This window comes from Triticum dicoccoides, chromosome 6A, assembly GCF_002162155.2.
Source record: "Triticum dicoccoides isolate Atlit2015 ecotype Zavitan chromosome 6A, WEW_v2.0, whole genome shotgun sequence".
In the NCBI taxonomy this organism is placed as follows: domain Eukaryota; kingdom Viridiplantae; phylum Streptophyta; class Magnoliopsida; order Poales; family Poaceae; genus Triticum; species Triticum dicoccoides.
In genome coordinates this window covers 632,350,537-632,363,325 of record NC_041390.1, presented here as the reverse complement: position 1 = coordinate 632,363,325, position 12,789 = coordinate 632,350,537, and the positions used below count along the sequence as shown (strand labels likewise).

At 46.9% G+C, this 12,789-nt stretch overlaps 1 protein-coding gene across 2 annotated transcripts; it reads left to right on the top strand.

The window, feature by feature from the left end:
- The first annotated feature begins 4,799 nt into the window (after positions 1-4,799).
- On the top strand, positions 4,800-9,350 carry LOC119314843 (protein SAWADEE HOMEODOMAIN HOMOLOG 2-like). Of its 2 annotated transcripts, XM_037589532.1 has the most exons (8): positions 4,800-4,890; positions 4,971-5,183; positions 5,280-5,424; positions 5,570-5,633; positions 5,808-5,859; positions 6,777-6,920; positions 8,119-8,238; positions 8,844-9,350. In XM_037589532.1, the coding sequence occupies exons 2-8, from the start codon at positions 5,001-5,003 to the stop codon at positions 9,111-9,113; spliced, it is 978 nt and encodes a 325-aa protein (XP_037445429.1). In that variant the 5' UTR covers positions 4,800-4,890; positions 4,971-5,000; the 3' UTR covers positions 9,114-9,350. The 2 variants fall into 2 exon arrangements, with proteins under 2 accessions (XP_037445429.1, XP_037445428.1); XM_037589531.1 differs by having other exon boundaries at positions 4,808-5,183.
- Positions 9,351-12,789: the final 3,439 nt, after the last annotated feature.

Sequence of the window (12,789 nt, the reverse complement as noted above, 5' to 3'; positions counted from 1 at the left end):
GCTACCACCGGCCATATTGGCGCAGCTACTCATGGGTTGGTGGCGGTCGATGAGGGGGTTCCAGGCCGCCGCTGGAGGCTGGATCCGCCAAATCTAATAGGCTTCTGATCCGATCCAATAGCTTCTTTCGGCATGGCCCTCACCTTGTTGGTTCCCTTGTGTCTACTTCTGCGCGCTCGGTAACCTAGGTCTAGGGTTCGATTTCATGCCGGTGCAAGCTACAAGGTTTGGGTGCAGTGGGTGGTGGAGTTGCACTAGTCCAGGGGGAGATATGTAGTTTTGAAGGGGGGAAGTGTCATGTTTGAGAGAGACATTTTGGGTTCTTGTGTTCCATTTTTCCTTAATGTACTTTTAGGTATTTTTGACAAAAGGTACATAAATAATCAAATACACAAGCTCGTTGAATTTTTGTTTTGAATTTTAAAATATTTAAATCATTGTTTATTAGCAGCATCGAGACCGCATGGAATGCTGCTAGTATACTTTTAGCATATCAGGATTTCGAACAAAATTTGGGCATTGTGTTCCAAAACATTTAATGTACATTTTAGGTGTTTTTAACAAAAGTAAGTGAAAATTTCAAACACACCAAGTCTTTTAATTATAGTTTTGACTTTTGAAAGAGTTATTACCATGTCTTTTAATTTAGAACATGTCTGCAGCACGCAACATGTGCACATGATGCTAATATGTACGCGTTGGAAGTTGTTTGAAGCCACAAAGGTGGGCCTGCAAATGTGGTATGCAAGTATCGTTATTGGCATTTGATGCAGCCCGCACACTGCTAAATTTTAGGGCACTAGCGGCGCTCTCCCTCTATCTACACATTGCTGGCAGTTCAGGCCGTGAAGGCTCCCTTTGTGTACCATAGTAGAGGTGTGTGATTTTACCGCACGCCTCTAGTCTTGACGCAGTAGTAGCGCCCCCTTTCTTTCTACACGCGACTGGTACTTCGGCAATTTAGCCACAGCGGCTGGCTTTGCCTGCACGCTGGTTGTAGTAAAATCCTATAAGGATTCCTGCACTAGTGTTGTAAAGACCAAGTGGATGTTGCTGCGCAAACAAGTGAACAAAACAATATAATATCAACCCATGAAGTTTGGTATATGTGCAAGCATGAAGGAGAAAATTACTTACATGAGATGGTACGGCACAAGTATGTTGCCTTCTCCATATATGCAAGCGTGCCAGTGCCATTCCAAAGGTACTCCATCATGATTTCCTTGCTTTGTTGCTATCCTGCATGTGTTGAGGATCAAGTATGATGATGATGTTACAGTTCAGACATGTGGTCTTCATGGCATTATAAAGTGCCCAAAGCCTTGTGAAGCATACATCAATCATGAAAAGGCTTTGATGAATTTGATACCCTGTTGCACCTCGACTGTGTAAAATGTGGCTAGTTGTTCAGCTTCCATGATTCGAACGACCTCATGGAGAGGCTTTAATTAGTTCCCTTGCGAGGTAATTCTACTCATCCACCGGTACCGTCTGTTGACAAACGATATGATAGTATCGACACTGGCAGCATATCATAAAATATACCTACGAAATCATAGTCAACAATATCTGCAAGGGTGGAAAGGGGATCAAGGTCTGCACAGGTATGATCATCACAAACAGCTGAGGCAAGCTAGCCATCATCATGCATCAGCGATGACGGGGGTGTTGACGCTCAAAAGTGGCATGATCCTAAGTGTGGCTTCAACCTATAGCAAGATGAAGTAAAATATATGGCATTGGATGGCCCCTCACTGTGAAGAAATAAAATAAATAAGAGGATAGTCAAAAATGGATCCTAAATACGAAATGACCATTTCAGATATGCATGTGTTGACACGAGATTATGGCAGACAAGAAAACACAATTAATATGACTTCAAATGGAAAAAAAATCTACATAAAACGTCTTAGTTTTATTGAAATGAACAACTTTAATTTTTGGATCATCTCATTCCGAGGTCGTATATGAATTCTACGGCCAAAATAATACATTGCTATTGGAAAATCTGGAGATGGTTGGAAATCCTCAAGTTTGGACTAGACTGTCCATTCCAGACCGCAAAATATGGACTGTCTGCATTTCTCAATGGAGATCTAGAGGAGGAGGTATATGTGAAGTAGCCTACTGGGTTTGGACAAACGACGAAGCCAACAAGAATGCATGAAGAAGGAACCACATGCAGACCAACGAACGTACCATGAGGTATGATGGGAACGACGCCCACCATCGTTGCGGCGGCGTTCCCCGCAGCCAGAGTTTTCTCACCTTTAAGGTGTCACTTCTTTTTTTGAACCACTTCGGTAGAGCCCAGGAGGTGAATGGTAGTGCAGACGATGGAGTAGAGGCGAGGTGCCCTAGACCCCCATGGGAAGCCGAATTGCCTCGCATCCTGCAGCTCAGATGCACAGGGAGCTTGGCACATGGGGACATCAAAGACTATCAGCCCTTCACTCGGACCGAAGCCGGGGAAGGATGCAGTCGTCATTGGATGGCCTCCTAGCTAGGTTGTGGAGGAATTAGCCATGGCGGAGGCAGGAGAAAGAAGCACCGAGACGTACAATCAAGACAGAGGCGGCCGAGGAAGAAGTGCGTTAGGGTAGGAGCATCACCAAGGCAAGTCACTTGGTAAATGGCTCACATTGGCTCGAAAAAATGAATGGGTGTGATGTTCATGCACAATGGTCCAAAACTTAAATGGCAACTTCGTGATTTTGACTCATATGCAACGCCGAAACTCCTGGCGGCACCATGTCCGGCATGAAGACCGCAGGAGCGACTGGCAGCGTGACCCTTCGCTGCGGAAGGGGGCCCTTCCAGGGACAGGCCCGCACTACGTCCCCCGCAAGTTACCCGGCCTCGACCACCTCCAGCGATAACGTGTGTCCTAAAGACAATCTGTCATAGTAAACCGAACCTCAGCTTACCTTACTAGAAGATGACATCGGTGATGATGAACTCCGCCGTTCCTAAAAATCCGAAGCCACCCAAGGGAGGCCAACATCCTCTCAGTATTCTTGCACTAGTTCCTCCTTAGTCTTCATCTTTCTCGGCTGCACCATAGTCGAGGGCCATCATCCTCTGCTTGCTCGTCGCTGGAGAGGACCACGTTTACGGCATGCACAGCGGCACTGTCCTGAACAGAATGCACCTTATCACCATCATAGGCAGCCAATGCTTTGAACTTGGAACCAGATCCTGGTGTTCCCATGGCTGGTGTGATGGCACCAGGAGACATGAGCATGCGGTGGACAACACGCACAATGCAATCCACGACCAGCATTGTGTCGCCGTCCATGGTCCTGTCTCCTTGCCGCAAATGGCGGCCCTCCTCGATCTTGCAGTGGTCATTCCGAAGGAAGAAAAAGTGGAAGGGTGATCGAGGTACACGGTGCCAGACGCCATGCCAAACTGCCATCACCAGTTCACCACTAGAGCGGCGTGAGTGGATCCAACCAGAGTCTTGTCTTTGTCTTTGGCAATATTTGTCCTAAAACATGCGCAAATACACCTACATCCAAAAGGTGGCCCTACCGTCCATGTTGGTCACGATTGCATGTGAGGAGCACCAAAAGGGGGGTGGGTGTCGACCCGCGTGAGTTTGGATATCAAAAAGGAAGCAAAGGCCGACAGATCGAGAGGCACACACAACACGGAGGAATACCAAGCTACGGCGGAGGTAGGAGAACGAAACACCACCCCGTACAACCAAGACAGAGGTGGCCGAGTAAGATGTTTTTTAGGGTAGGAGCGCCGGCAACGCAAGTCACCTGGTAAATGGCTCACATCGGCTTGACAAAATGGACGGGTGCGATATTCATGAAGAAAGGTCCTGGACTTAAATTTGTGATCCACCAATACGGCTATCTGCACTATTGGCAACTTGGTGATTTTGACTCGTAGGCAACGCTGAAACTGCCGGCAGCTCCACATCCGGCATGGTGTCTGGCACCACTATTGGCAACTTGGTGATTTTGACCTTTCGCCGCGGGAGGCTGCCCTTCCGGGGACACAATGCGTCTCCCGCAAGTTGCCAGGCAACGGCCCGGAGTTGAGACCCTCCGGCGATAACGCGCGTCCTGAAGACAATCCATCATAGTAAACTTTAACTCCGTCGTTCCTAAAAACCCGAAGCCACAGAAGGGAGGCCAACGTCCTCTCAGAATTCCTGCACTAGTTTATCGGCTGCACCGTAGACGAGGGGCGATCATCGTCAGCATGCTCGTCGCCGGAGAGGATCATGTTTGCGGCGTGCACAGCGGCACTGTCCTCAGCAGCCTGCACCTCATCCGCATCACAGCGGCCAAAGCTTTGAACCTGGAAACCAGATCCTCACGATCCCGCGACTGGTGTGAGGGTGCCAAGAGGCAGGAGCTTGCGGTGGGTGACGCGCACAATGCAATCCACGAGCACGATCGCGTAGCCGGCCATGATCCTCTCTCCCAGCCGGAAATGGCGGCCCTCCTCGATCTTGCGGTCCCCGTTCCCAAGGAAGAAAAAGTGGAAGGGTGATCGAGGTACAGGGTGCCGGGACGACTTGCCAAACGGCCATCGCCACTTGAGCGGCGGGGGTGGATCCAACCAGAGTGGGAGAGCGTCCGAGTCTCGGGGTCAGAGCAGTGTTTCTTGTCTTTGTCTTTGCCAATATTTGTCCTAAATAAAACATGCGCAACTACACCAGTAGGCAGTAGTACATCCAAAAGGTGGGCCTGCCGTCCACGTTGGTCACGATTGCGTGTGAGGAGCACCAAAAGGGGGGTGGGGTGTCGGCCGCGTGAGCATAGATCGAGAGGCAAACACAGGAGGAGTACCAAACGGGATCTGAAGAAGGAAGCAAAGGCCGACAGATCGAAAGGCACACACAGCACAGGATCCTCCCTCCTCCCTCCGGTCCTCTCATCTCCATCTCTCTTCTTCTATTCCGGCGGCACAGCGGCTGTCCTCATCTCACCGGGGTACGCCGTACGCAGGCGCAGCAGCCAGGGGCCGGAGAGGTTAGGATGACGGGGCTACCGCCGAGGCTCGTGTTCCGGTTCACGCACAGGGAGGTCGCCAAGATGGAGGAGGTCCTCCGTGACCTCAACGCCATGCCGCAGCGTCCCGTCATCCAGGCCCTGACCGACGAATTCAACACCTCCTCCCACCGCTCCGGCAACGGCAAGGTCCCCGTCCAGTACAAGCAGGTACGTAGTACAATTTCCCTTACAGTTGCTCAACATCCGGCCATATTTTCTAATTCCGATCTATATATGTGGGTTCGTGTGGGTCGGCACGCGCAGGTGCACACCTGGTTCCAGAACCGGAGGTACACGCAGAAGAGGAGGGGTGAGCGGCCGCCAGCACGAGGGAAGATGCTGCCCACGGGAGCTGAGGCACAGCACCCAGCTTCCTACTGGGTTCAGTCCTCTTGCCCTTCCAACGCAGGTGCTGCGCTCTTCATCCGCCCGTCCGTTACTTTTATTGAGAATTTTATTGTTGGTTGTTTACAAGATTTATGTTTTGTAACCGACCAAACACATACCATGTATCATGTGGACTATGGATTATTCATACTGTCGTTACCAATCAGGAAATACTTCTTCCGATGGTGGCCTGGTCCAGCTTGAAGCAAAGTCACCAAGAAATGGTGCATGGTATGCAGCAGATATACATATTTCCTGCTTTCTTTCTTCTTTTCTGCCGATCGATGTCACATGTGGTCTGTTTTTGTGTATGTCATTTAACTTTCATCATGTGTGTGTGGTGGGTGTGGGTTAATTGCTTGAAACCTTTCTGTTTTAATGCATGACCAATCTTTGTTGTTACAGGTACGATGTTGCTGCCATTCAGTCCTGCAGGCTTTCTGAAACGGGAGACCAGGTAATTTCATTTCCTAGCACCAAATTTATGAAAAAGGCAACTTCTTATTAAATATGATTCATGTTACTAAATTCACTTCTGCCATTCTTTAGTCAAGCACTTTGCTAGCACTAAAGCTAGAGACGATTCTCGTCAATCTGTAGTTGGATGGCATCGGGTGCCCTAGCACTTCTTATAGCAGGAACCGTATTGGTATTCAATCATTGTCAACACATGTATTATGTACTCCCTCCATCCAATAATAGAACATGTTATTACAACAAATGTACTCATAACTTGGTCTAATAACATCTTATATTACAGAACATGTTATAGAAGTCCTGTGTGTTGGGCAACTATAAGTCCATCCTTCTCTACACTTTTACAAGATGGTACTAAAGTACTGAATCGAATCAGACGACATTGGCTGTTTTCATGTCAGTTTGATGATTTGCCATAATCCTAGCAATTCTTTCTTCCAGATATTAATGGCGAATTACAGCAGGAATAGTAGTATTGTTTTATGTGTAATCTTTAGTGTATGTAGCAACTATGGAGGGCAAATATGTTTGGCGGGCACCCAAGGGTTGGTGCAGTGTTGCTCAAACCCATCGAGTCCTACGGGGAACATGTGATTGTTGTTGTGCAAGTGGCTGTGGGCCTTGTGATTCTACTTGAGTATGGGTTGACAAGAGATGTACGTAGAGGAATAAAAAGCAGATTTGTTGATATCGCTGCCAATTTGGCAAAGATTACTGTGAAAACCAGTTTAGGGTGGTCTGCGCTTCTTTTTGCAATTGAGGGCGATAACTAGGCTCGCTCATTTTTCGACAATTGTGTAATGCTCATGTCCGGGAGTGTTTAGTCACTCTCCATAGTGGGTCGCTACCTGCGCATTATGCAAACTGCACTTACAATTACTTGTTTTTTCTATTCAGGAAGTACAAGTTTGGTTTTCTGGATTTGGGGCTGAGGAGGAAGAATGGATTAATGTTTGTAAATCTGTGAGACTGCGTTCTGTCCCATGTATAGCCACAGAATGTGTTGGTGTGCTTCCTGGGGATCTTATTCTTTGTTATCAGGTAGTCATCTTAAACGACTTCTCTTAACCTGACTTAGCAAGTTTGCATGGCACAACTGATAATTCATGTCTTCATGAAGCTTTAATTATCCTTTGGAATTACTAAGCCAGTTTATTTTAGCCACAGAAATATGTATCTAGTTCCAGGAAGCTTCTACAATTTTGCTTGTGTTATGCACTTGAAAATTATGCTCATTAACTTACAATTCCACCGTTATTTTCTTTCTGTCAATTGTTGGCCTCTGATAGAGTGATGGGTATGTCGGTCCAGTCTCACTGGCCTGCTTAAAGTTCTTAGTCTTCGGAAGTTTCTTTTTTAACTGCGGTGCACATGACAAACAGAAATACTGCTTACTGCGCCAAGTCTTTTATTTGATCCTTTTTAAGAGATATAATTGATTATATATTTCGACTGTGCTGACACTCATGGTTCTGTAATTCAATGGATATATTCTTTGTTTGTGTAGACTTTAAAAGTAGTAATTCCATTCTGCGAGTCAAACAATTATGCTTACCAATAATTATTAAATGCCTTTTTAATCATTAAGAATTGTAAGTTCCACTGCTGCATGCATTTTATATGCTATATACAGCGTCGTAGCTGCAGTAAATAGGACATTTTATTAAGGAGTACAACATATGTTTCCTGTGGCTTTCCATATCTTGGCAATCATATTTCATATAATAGAATTTTACTGTGATGCCAGTTAGTCAAACCAGCAGCACTGATTTGACAATTTATTAGTCGAGGTGTGAATGGCCAAATGACTGTAAAATCGCCACATTTTATTAATAATGTCATAATTTTGAGTTTTAGTATTAATTCTTAATCTCAAATAGCATGTGAATTTATTCAATGAATATTATTATTACTTCATTATTAAAGTGAGCTCTGAAAAGCTTCTTTTTTTTCCTTTTTCGTTTATAAATTGGATATACCAAGTTTCATCAGATAACGCTGCCTAATAAATACTAATGTTGCTAGTTGCGCACGAACAGCAGAGCATCTAAGTAATGAGTTTTGGTTACTGCGTGTAAGTAACATTCTGAAGGGAAGTCTGGTAAAAAAACATTGTGAAGGAAAGCTGAACAAAGGGCCAATCTATTTTCATGTGAGTTAGTTGTCTTGTAATGTAGTATTACCATTTATTCGAGTTGATTTCTCACAGGAATAAACATTTCTGTGCTGAACTGAACAGGAAGGAAAAGAGCAGGCCCTCTATTTTGATGCTCATGTCCTTGAAGTTGAAAGGCGCACACATGATATAAGGGGTTGCCGCTGCAGTTTTCTTGTTCGTTATGATCACGATCACTCTGAGGTAACTCTCCTTCTTTCTAACACTGTTGAGTGTGCATGCATTTACTCTGGTTACAGTGTTACCCCATGTTTGGATCTCATAATTGGGGCTAGGGTTGTTTGCCTGCACATAAAATTAGATTTTGGACTTTATCCTTGATTCGAGAAAGAATTTGGTGACAACTACTACCTGAGCTACCAAATCAGGACTTCCACCCCTATGATTTACATGTACTCGGGTATGGTTTTCTACTTCATAGCATGCCTGGACATCAGTAGATGAGTAGCTCCTCATGGTCCTTTGTCGACCTATCAGAACTTCAGAACCCATCCTAGTTTTTGAAGGAAACCAAACTTACTTTGGAATTTCCTTGTGATTTCATCTCCAATCTGAAATTTCTTTGGCAACGATACACTGTAAATCTGGATGTTCAAGGAAGATTGACGGGGAAGAATAATAGTGCAGAATACTATGTTTCTTTGTTCTATGCTAATTATCTTACTATGTAGTGAAATAAAACGGCAAGCAGAGTGATGGGTTAAGTTTATTTCTATGTTGTTTAGTATGAATAAGTATATTTTTTGGAAAAGTTGTGCCTTCATTTTTCATTCATTTTCACGTGACAGGAGATTGTTCCACTGAGGAAGGTATGCCGTCGACCATCTTCTGATGTTAAGATTGATATTGTTATTGATCATAGTCTAGCTGAGAAGAAAGCTCAAAAGCCGCACAAGAGGATGGATATGAACCCTGATGAGGTCACCGTGGTTCCGAGCCCGCCATATCAAGGAGGACCATCCGACAATCTGGCTGCCTCCTTACTTGTCATGCCTGATGGCACCCACAATGATTCAGTTGCAGATGTGCAGATGGGGGATACCGAGGCTGCTCCATAAGTTAAAGCTACAAGCAGAGCACATGGCGACAAGTTGATCGTTGGAGTATCGTTGTTTCACTTTCCTGTGCATTTCTTTAATACAAAAATGTTGGTCTATGAACCTCGAACGAGGAAGAATGGTTTCCTAGTAGGTAACTATAGTGTGCCGATCTTGACCTGATTGTTGTTGTGGTGTACCTCCAAATTAATGTTGGCTTTGGAATCTATATCTATATAACTATGTCATGAGAGAACACATCGTTTTGTATTGGTGGTGTGTTTTATCAGCTCATTAGGGTTTGGACAGGCATAATTTCTAAAACAAAGAAAGCGCACACGCACCAGAAGATTTCTTGCACAAAGCCAATTGTGGTCACACATCTACATTTATGGTACATAACTTAAACACCAAAGGTTGAAATATAATTTTACATAAAGCGGTATGTTGCATTGCCCTTATGGCTAATACATGGCATCTAGGGGATGGCACCAGGAACATTGCAATTTTCTCACGGTTAGAGGCATCAACGACAGGTCGCAGTCGCTAGGGCTAGGCTGCTGAGACTACCCGTGGGCTAGGTGCGGTTACATCAACCATGACAGTCACCCTTTCGGTAAGTCATAAATCCCAATATGGTAAATCGTTTGCTACAAACAGGGTGGATCGATGCAACTAAGCTCAGCACCATAGTATACGCCACAACAACCTATTGACTCCGCTCACCTCACAGAGCTCACTAGCGTGCTAGTGAAATGACGCACGATGATGCACAATGGACGACCAGGGTGAAATGAAATCTTGGACAGGTGATTTGGTGCATGTGTTACCTTGACGCGGAAGTGGTTGAGGTGAAGGCGCATGGTCTAGCTGGTTGAGGCTGACAACATTGATCTGTAGAACCAGGATGAAGAAGGCATCCATGAACACCCGGTTTCTGCCCTGTCGATAGCCAATACGACAGCCCCGCGGCTGTGAATCTCGATGAGCAATCCGTCCGTAAACCATACCTTCCGAAGATCTAGCTGTCCATCTTGGCAAACGCGTCAACCAATCTGGAGATATGGTTTGTCGTGCATGTGTTGAGGAACTAGACTTTGCCTCATTTGTTGCTATCGTGCATGGGCCTAATAACCGCCTTCTCCTCGTTGAGGAAGATGTGGCCACCCGGGTGCGCTGGTGGTTGGACCGTGCTCGCGGTTTCGACCAAGCTCGGGTTCGCGACCTTGGAGCCGGTACTAAGGGACATCGAGTCCTCCTTGATGGACTCGACGCAAGCCATCATCAGGCTTGATCCCTCATCCTCCTCGGTCTGGATGAAATTTGCCGCTACACTGATCGCCCCGTAACATCGCTGCTTGCAGCTCGCAGGCCAAGTGGCCCTTATTGGCGAAATATTGACATATGTCCGAGTCTTCACTGTTGCTGGTAGCGCATGCTAGCTCGCCATGCCATTGGGCCTATCCTAATTTCTACGCATGGTTTCCGCTGCCTCGGCGCCTGCGTTCATGGCCACCGCCGCCACGCGGCTGCCTCTTCTTCGTCGCCCGGTCCTTTTGAGTGAGAATGAGACGTCCGCCGCTAGGGCTTTCCCTACTATCGTCCCGTTGGTCCTCGACCACCCAGTGCCCCCCTCCCCCCAGTAATCTACTTGATGGAGAGCATGCACACATCAAGCAGAGTCTCGATGAAGATAAATTTTTGGACTATGTTGGTCGTCTAGGGAGCTAAGTGAGGTGGAGATGATGGACCCGGTCTCGCGCGTGTGACCGCTGCCAAGGTGCTTGGTTTCTATCGAAGCGCATGCCTCCTTGGCACTAACCTTCCACGCGATCATGTTGCGCGTCTCCGCGGGGAGAGGGGATGGGGATTGCAACCAACCAGCGCTGCCAGTGCCTGCCTGTCATGTCTCTATGCAAGACGGTGTCATCCTTAATGACATCCCATAGGCATGATCCCCCCAGATTCACTTCGATCACTAGCACCCAGTCACTATAGGTGGTGCAGGTGAGCATTGCAAAGGAGAGGTTGGTGCCGCTACCACCACTGGTCTCACACACGACCTCCCTTACCATGATCTCAACGCCTGCCGTGCGATGTGTACTAATGCACCTGTGGCTCTACAAGCAATGTCGCTACTGTCCAGGAGGCATCTCGCTGCCACTAGATGCGAACGTTGCCGTGGTGGCATCTTGGAGCCACCTGAGGCTAATAGCTGGTGTGCTCCTCCGCTCGACATTGTCACCTAAATAAGGCTTTGATGCCAATTGTTAGCTACAACTACTATGCCAATTTTCAGTAGCTGGCTCAACGTGTAGTACCACTTGAAGCTCTATTGATTGAAGTTGAATGTTTTCTCTCCTGAATTGGCTTGCTTATGATGAAGGAATACAAGTCCTTTAATAGGAAAAATAAACCAACTCAACGAGACTGATGACTTCATTGCTTATGTCATGTTCTAGATGATATCACTAACGACCTCATGTCTTAGAATGACACCACGGCTGACCTCACTATTTTAGACATGGTTTAATCATACACTAATCATTCACCTATCAATGGTCTCCCCTATTAATGGCAAAGACAACAGTCACATGGTCAACAACCGATCCATCCACAAAGCATACCTTTTCAGAGATAAATCGCTCCAGGTCGAGGAACACATCAGCCGATCCAGTCAGGTGCTTGATCGCGCCTGTGTCAAGGAACCAGACCTCGCCTTGGTTACCGCCATCTCCTCGTTATGGCAGACGTGGCCAACTGTTTGCACCGATAGTTGGGCCGTGCTCGCTGTTTTGACCCAGCTCAGGATCATGACCTTGGATCTAGTACTAAGAGACATCAAGTTCTTCTAGAAAGACTCGGCGCAGGACAAGATTTTCCACAATAGCAACTGCCCCGTAATGTTGCTTCTTCCATTACTCGCAGGCTCAATGGCCCTTATTCCAACAATATTGAAATATGTCCTGGTAGTCATTCTTGCTTGGAGAAGGTGCTGGCCTGCGTTGTTGCCGGTTCTGTCCTGGCTTTTGAGAGCGGTTGTTGCTGCCTCCACACCTGCGGTCACAGCCACTGCCGCTACCCGAGGCTTCGTCGCCATGCGGCTATCTCTTCTTTGCCAACCACTCACCCCGAGTGACATGAAGACGTTTGCCACCGAGGCTTTCTCGGCTGTCGTCCAACCAGTCATCGACCAGCCGGAGCCGCCCCGTAAGCGCCTAAATGGAGAGCGTGAGTAGGTCAAGTAGAGTCTTTATGGAGATTGCCACTTGTGCAAAACAGGACGGGGCAATGCAAAAAACATTTTAAGCAATCTTGGTCATCGACGACGTCATCGAGGGTGCTGTGCGAGGTTCCGAGGCTGGTGATTCTCATGGAGAAGTCATCGACTAGCTCAGTATCCGTAAAGTCCATGGACTCACAGTCCACCCGCAACAGCTACGCATTTGCTTTGCATACGCAATCGCTGCTAAGGTGTTAGGTTTTGTTCAAACCCCATGCCTCCTTGGTGCTCCCCCTTCCCTATGATCTTGTTGTGCATCTCCGGCGATGGGGGACTGGTGTGTATCAGTGACACCAGTACCTAGTTGTCGTCTGTCCGCAAGATGTTGTCGTCCTTGATGGGGTCCTATAGGCATGCCAACTGAAGGTTCAACTCAATCACTAGCACCCGGTTATTATAGGTGGTGCAGCTGAG

What these genes read in the sequence shown, in the direction of transcription:
- LOC119314843 (XM_037589532.1), top strand. Translation starts at nt 5,001, where the DNA reads ATGACGGGGCTACCGCCGAGGCTCGTGTTCCGGTTCACGCACAGGGAG. An exon ending in ATCTTATTCTTTGTTATCAG is followed by an intron (nt 6,921 to 8,118) that starts GTAGTCATCTTA and finishes TGAACTGAACAG; the next exon opens with GAAGGAAAAGAGCAGGCCCT. An exon ending in ATGATCACGATCACTCTGAG is followed by an intron (nt 8,239 to 8,843) that starts GTAACTCTCCTT and finishes TTCACGTGACAG; the next exon opens with GAGATTGTTCCACTGAGGAA.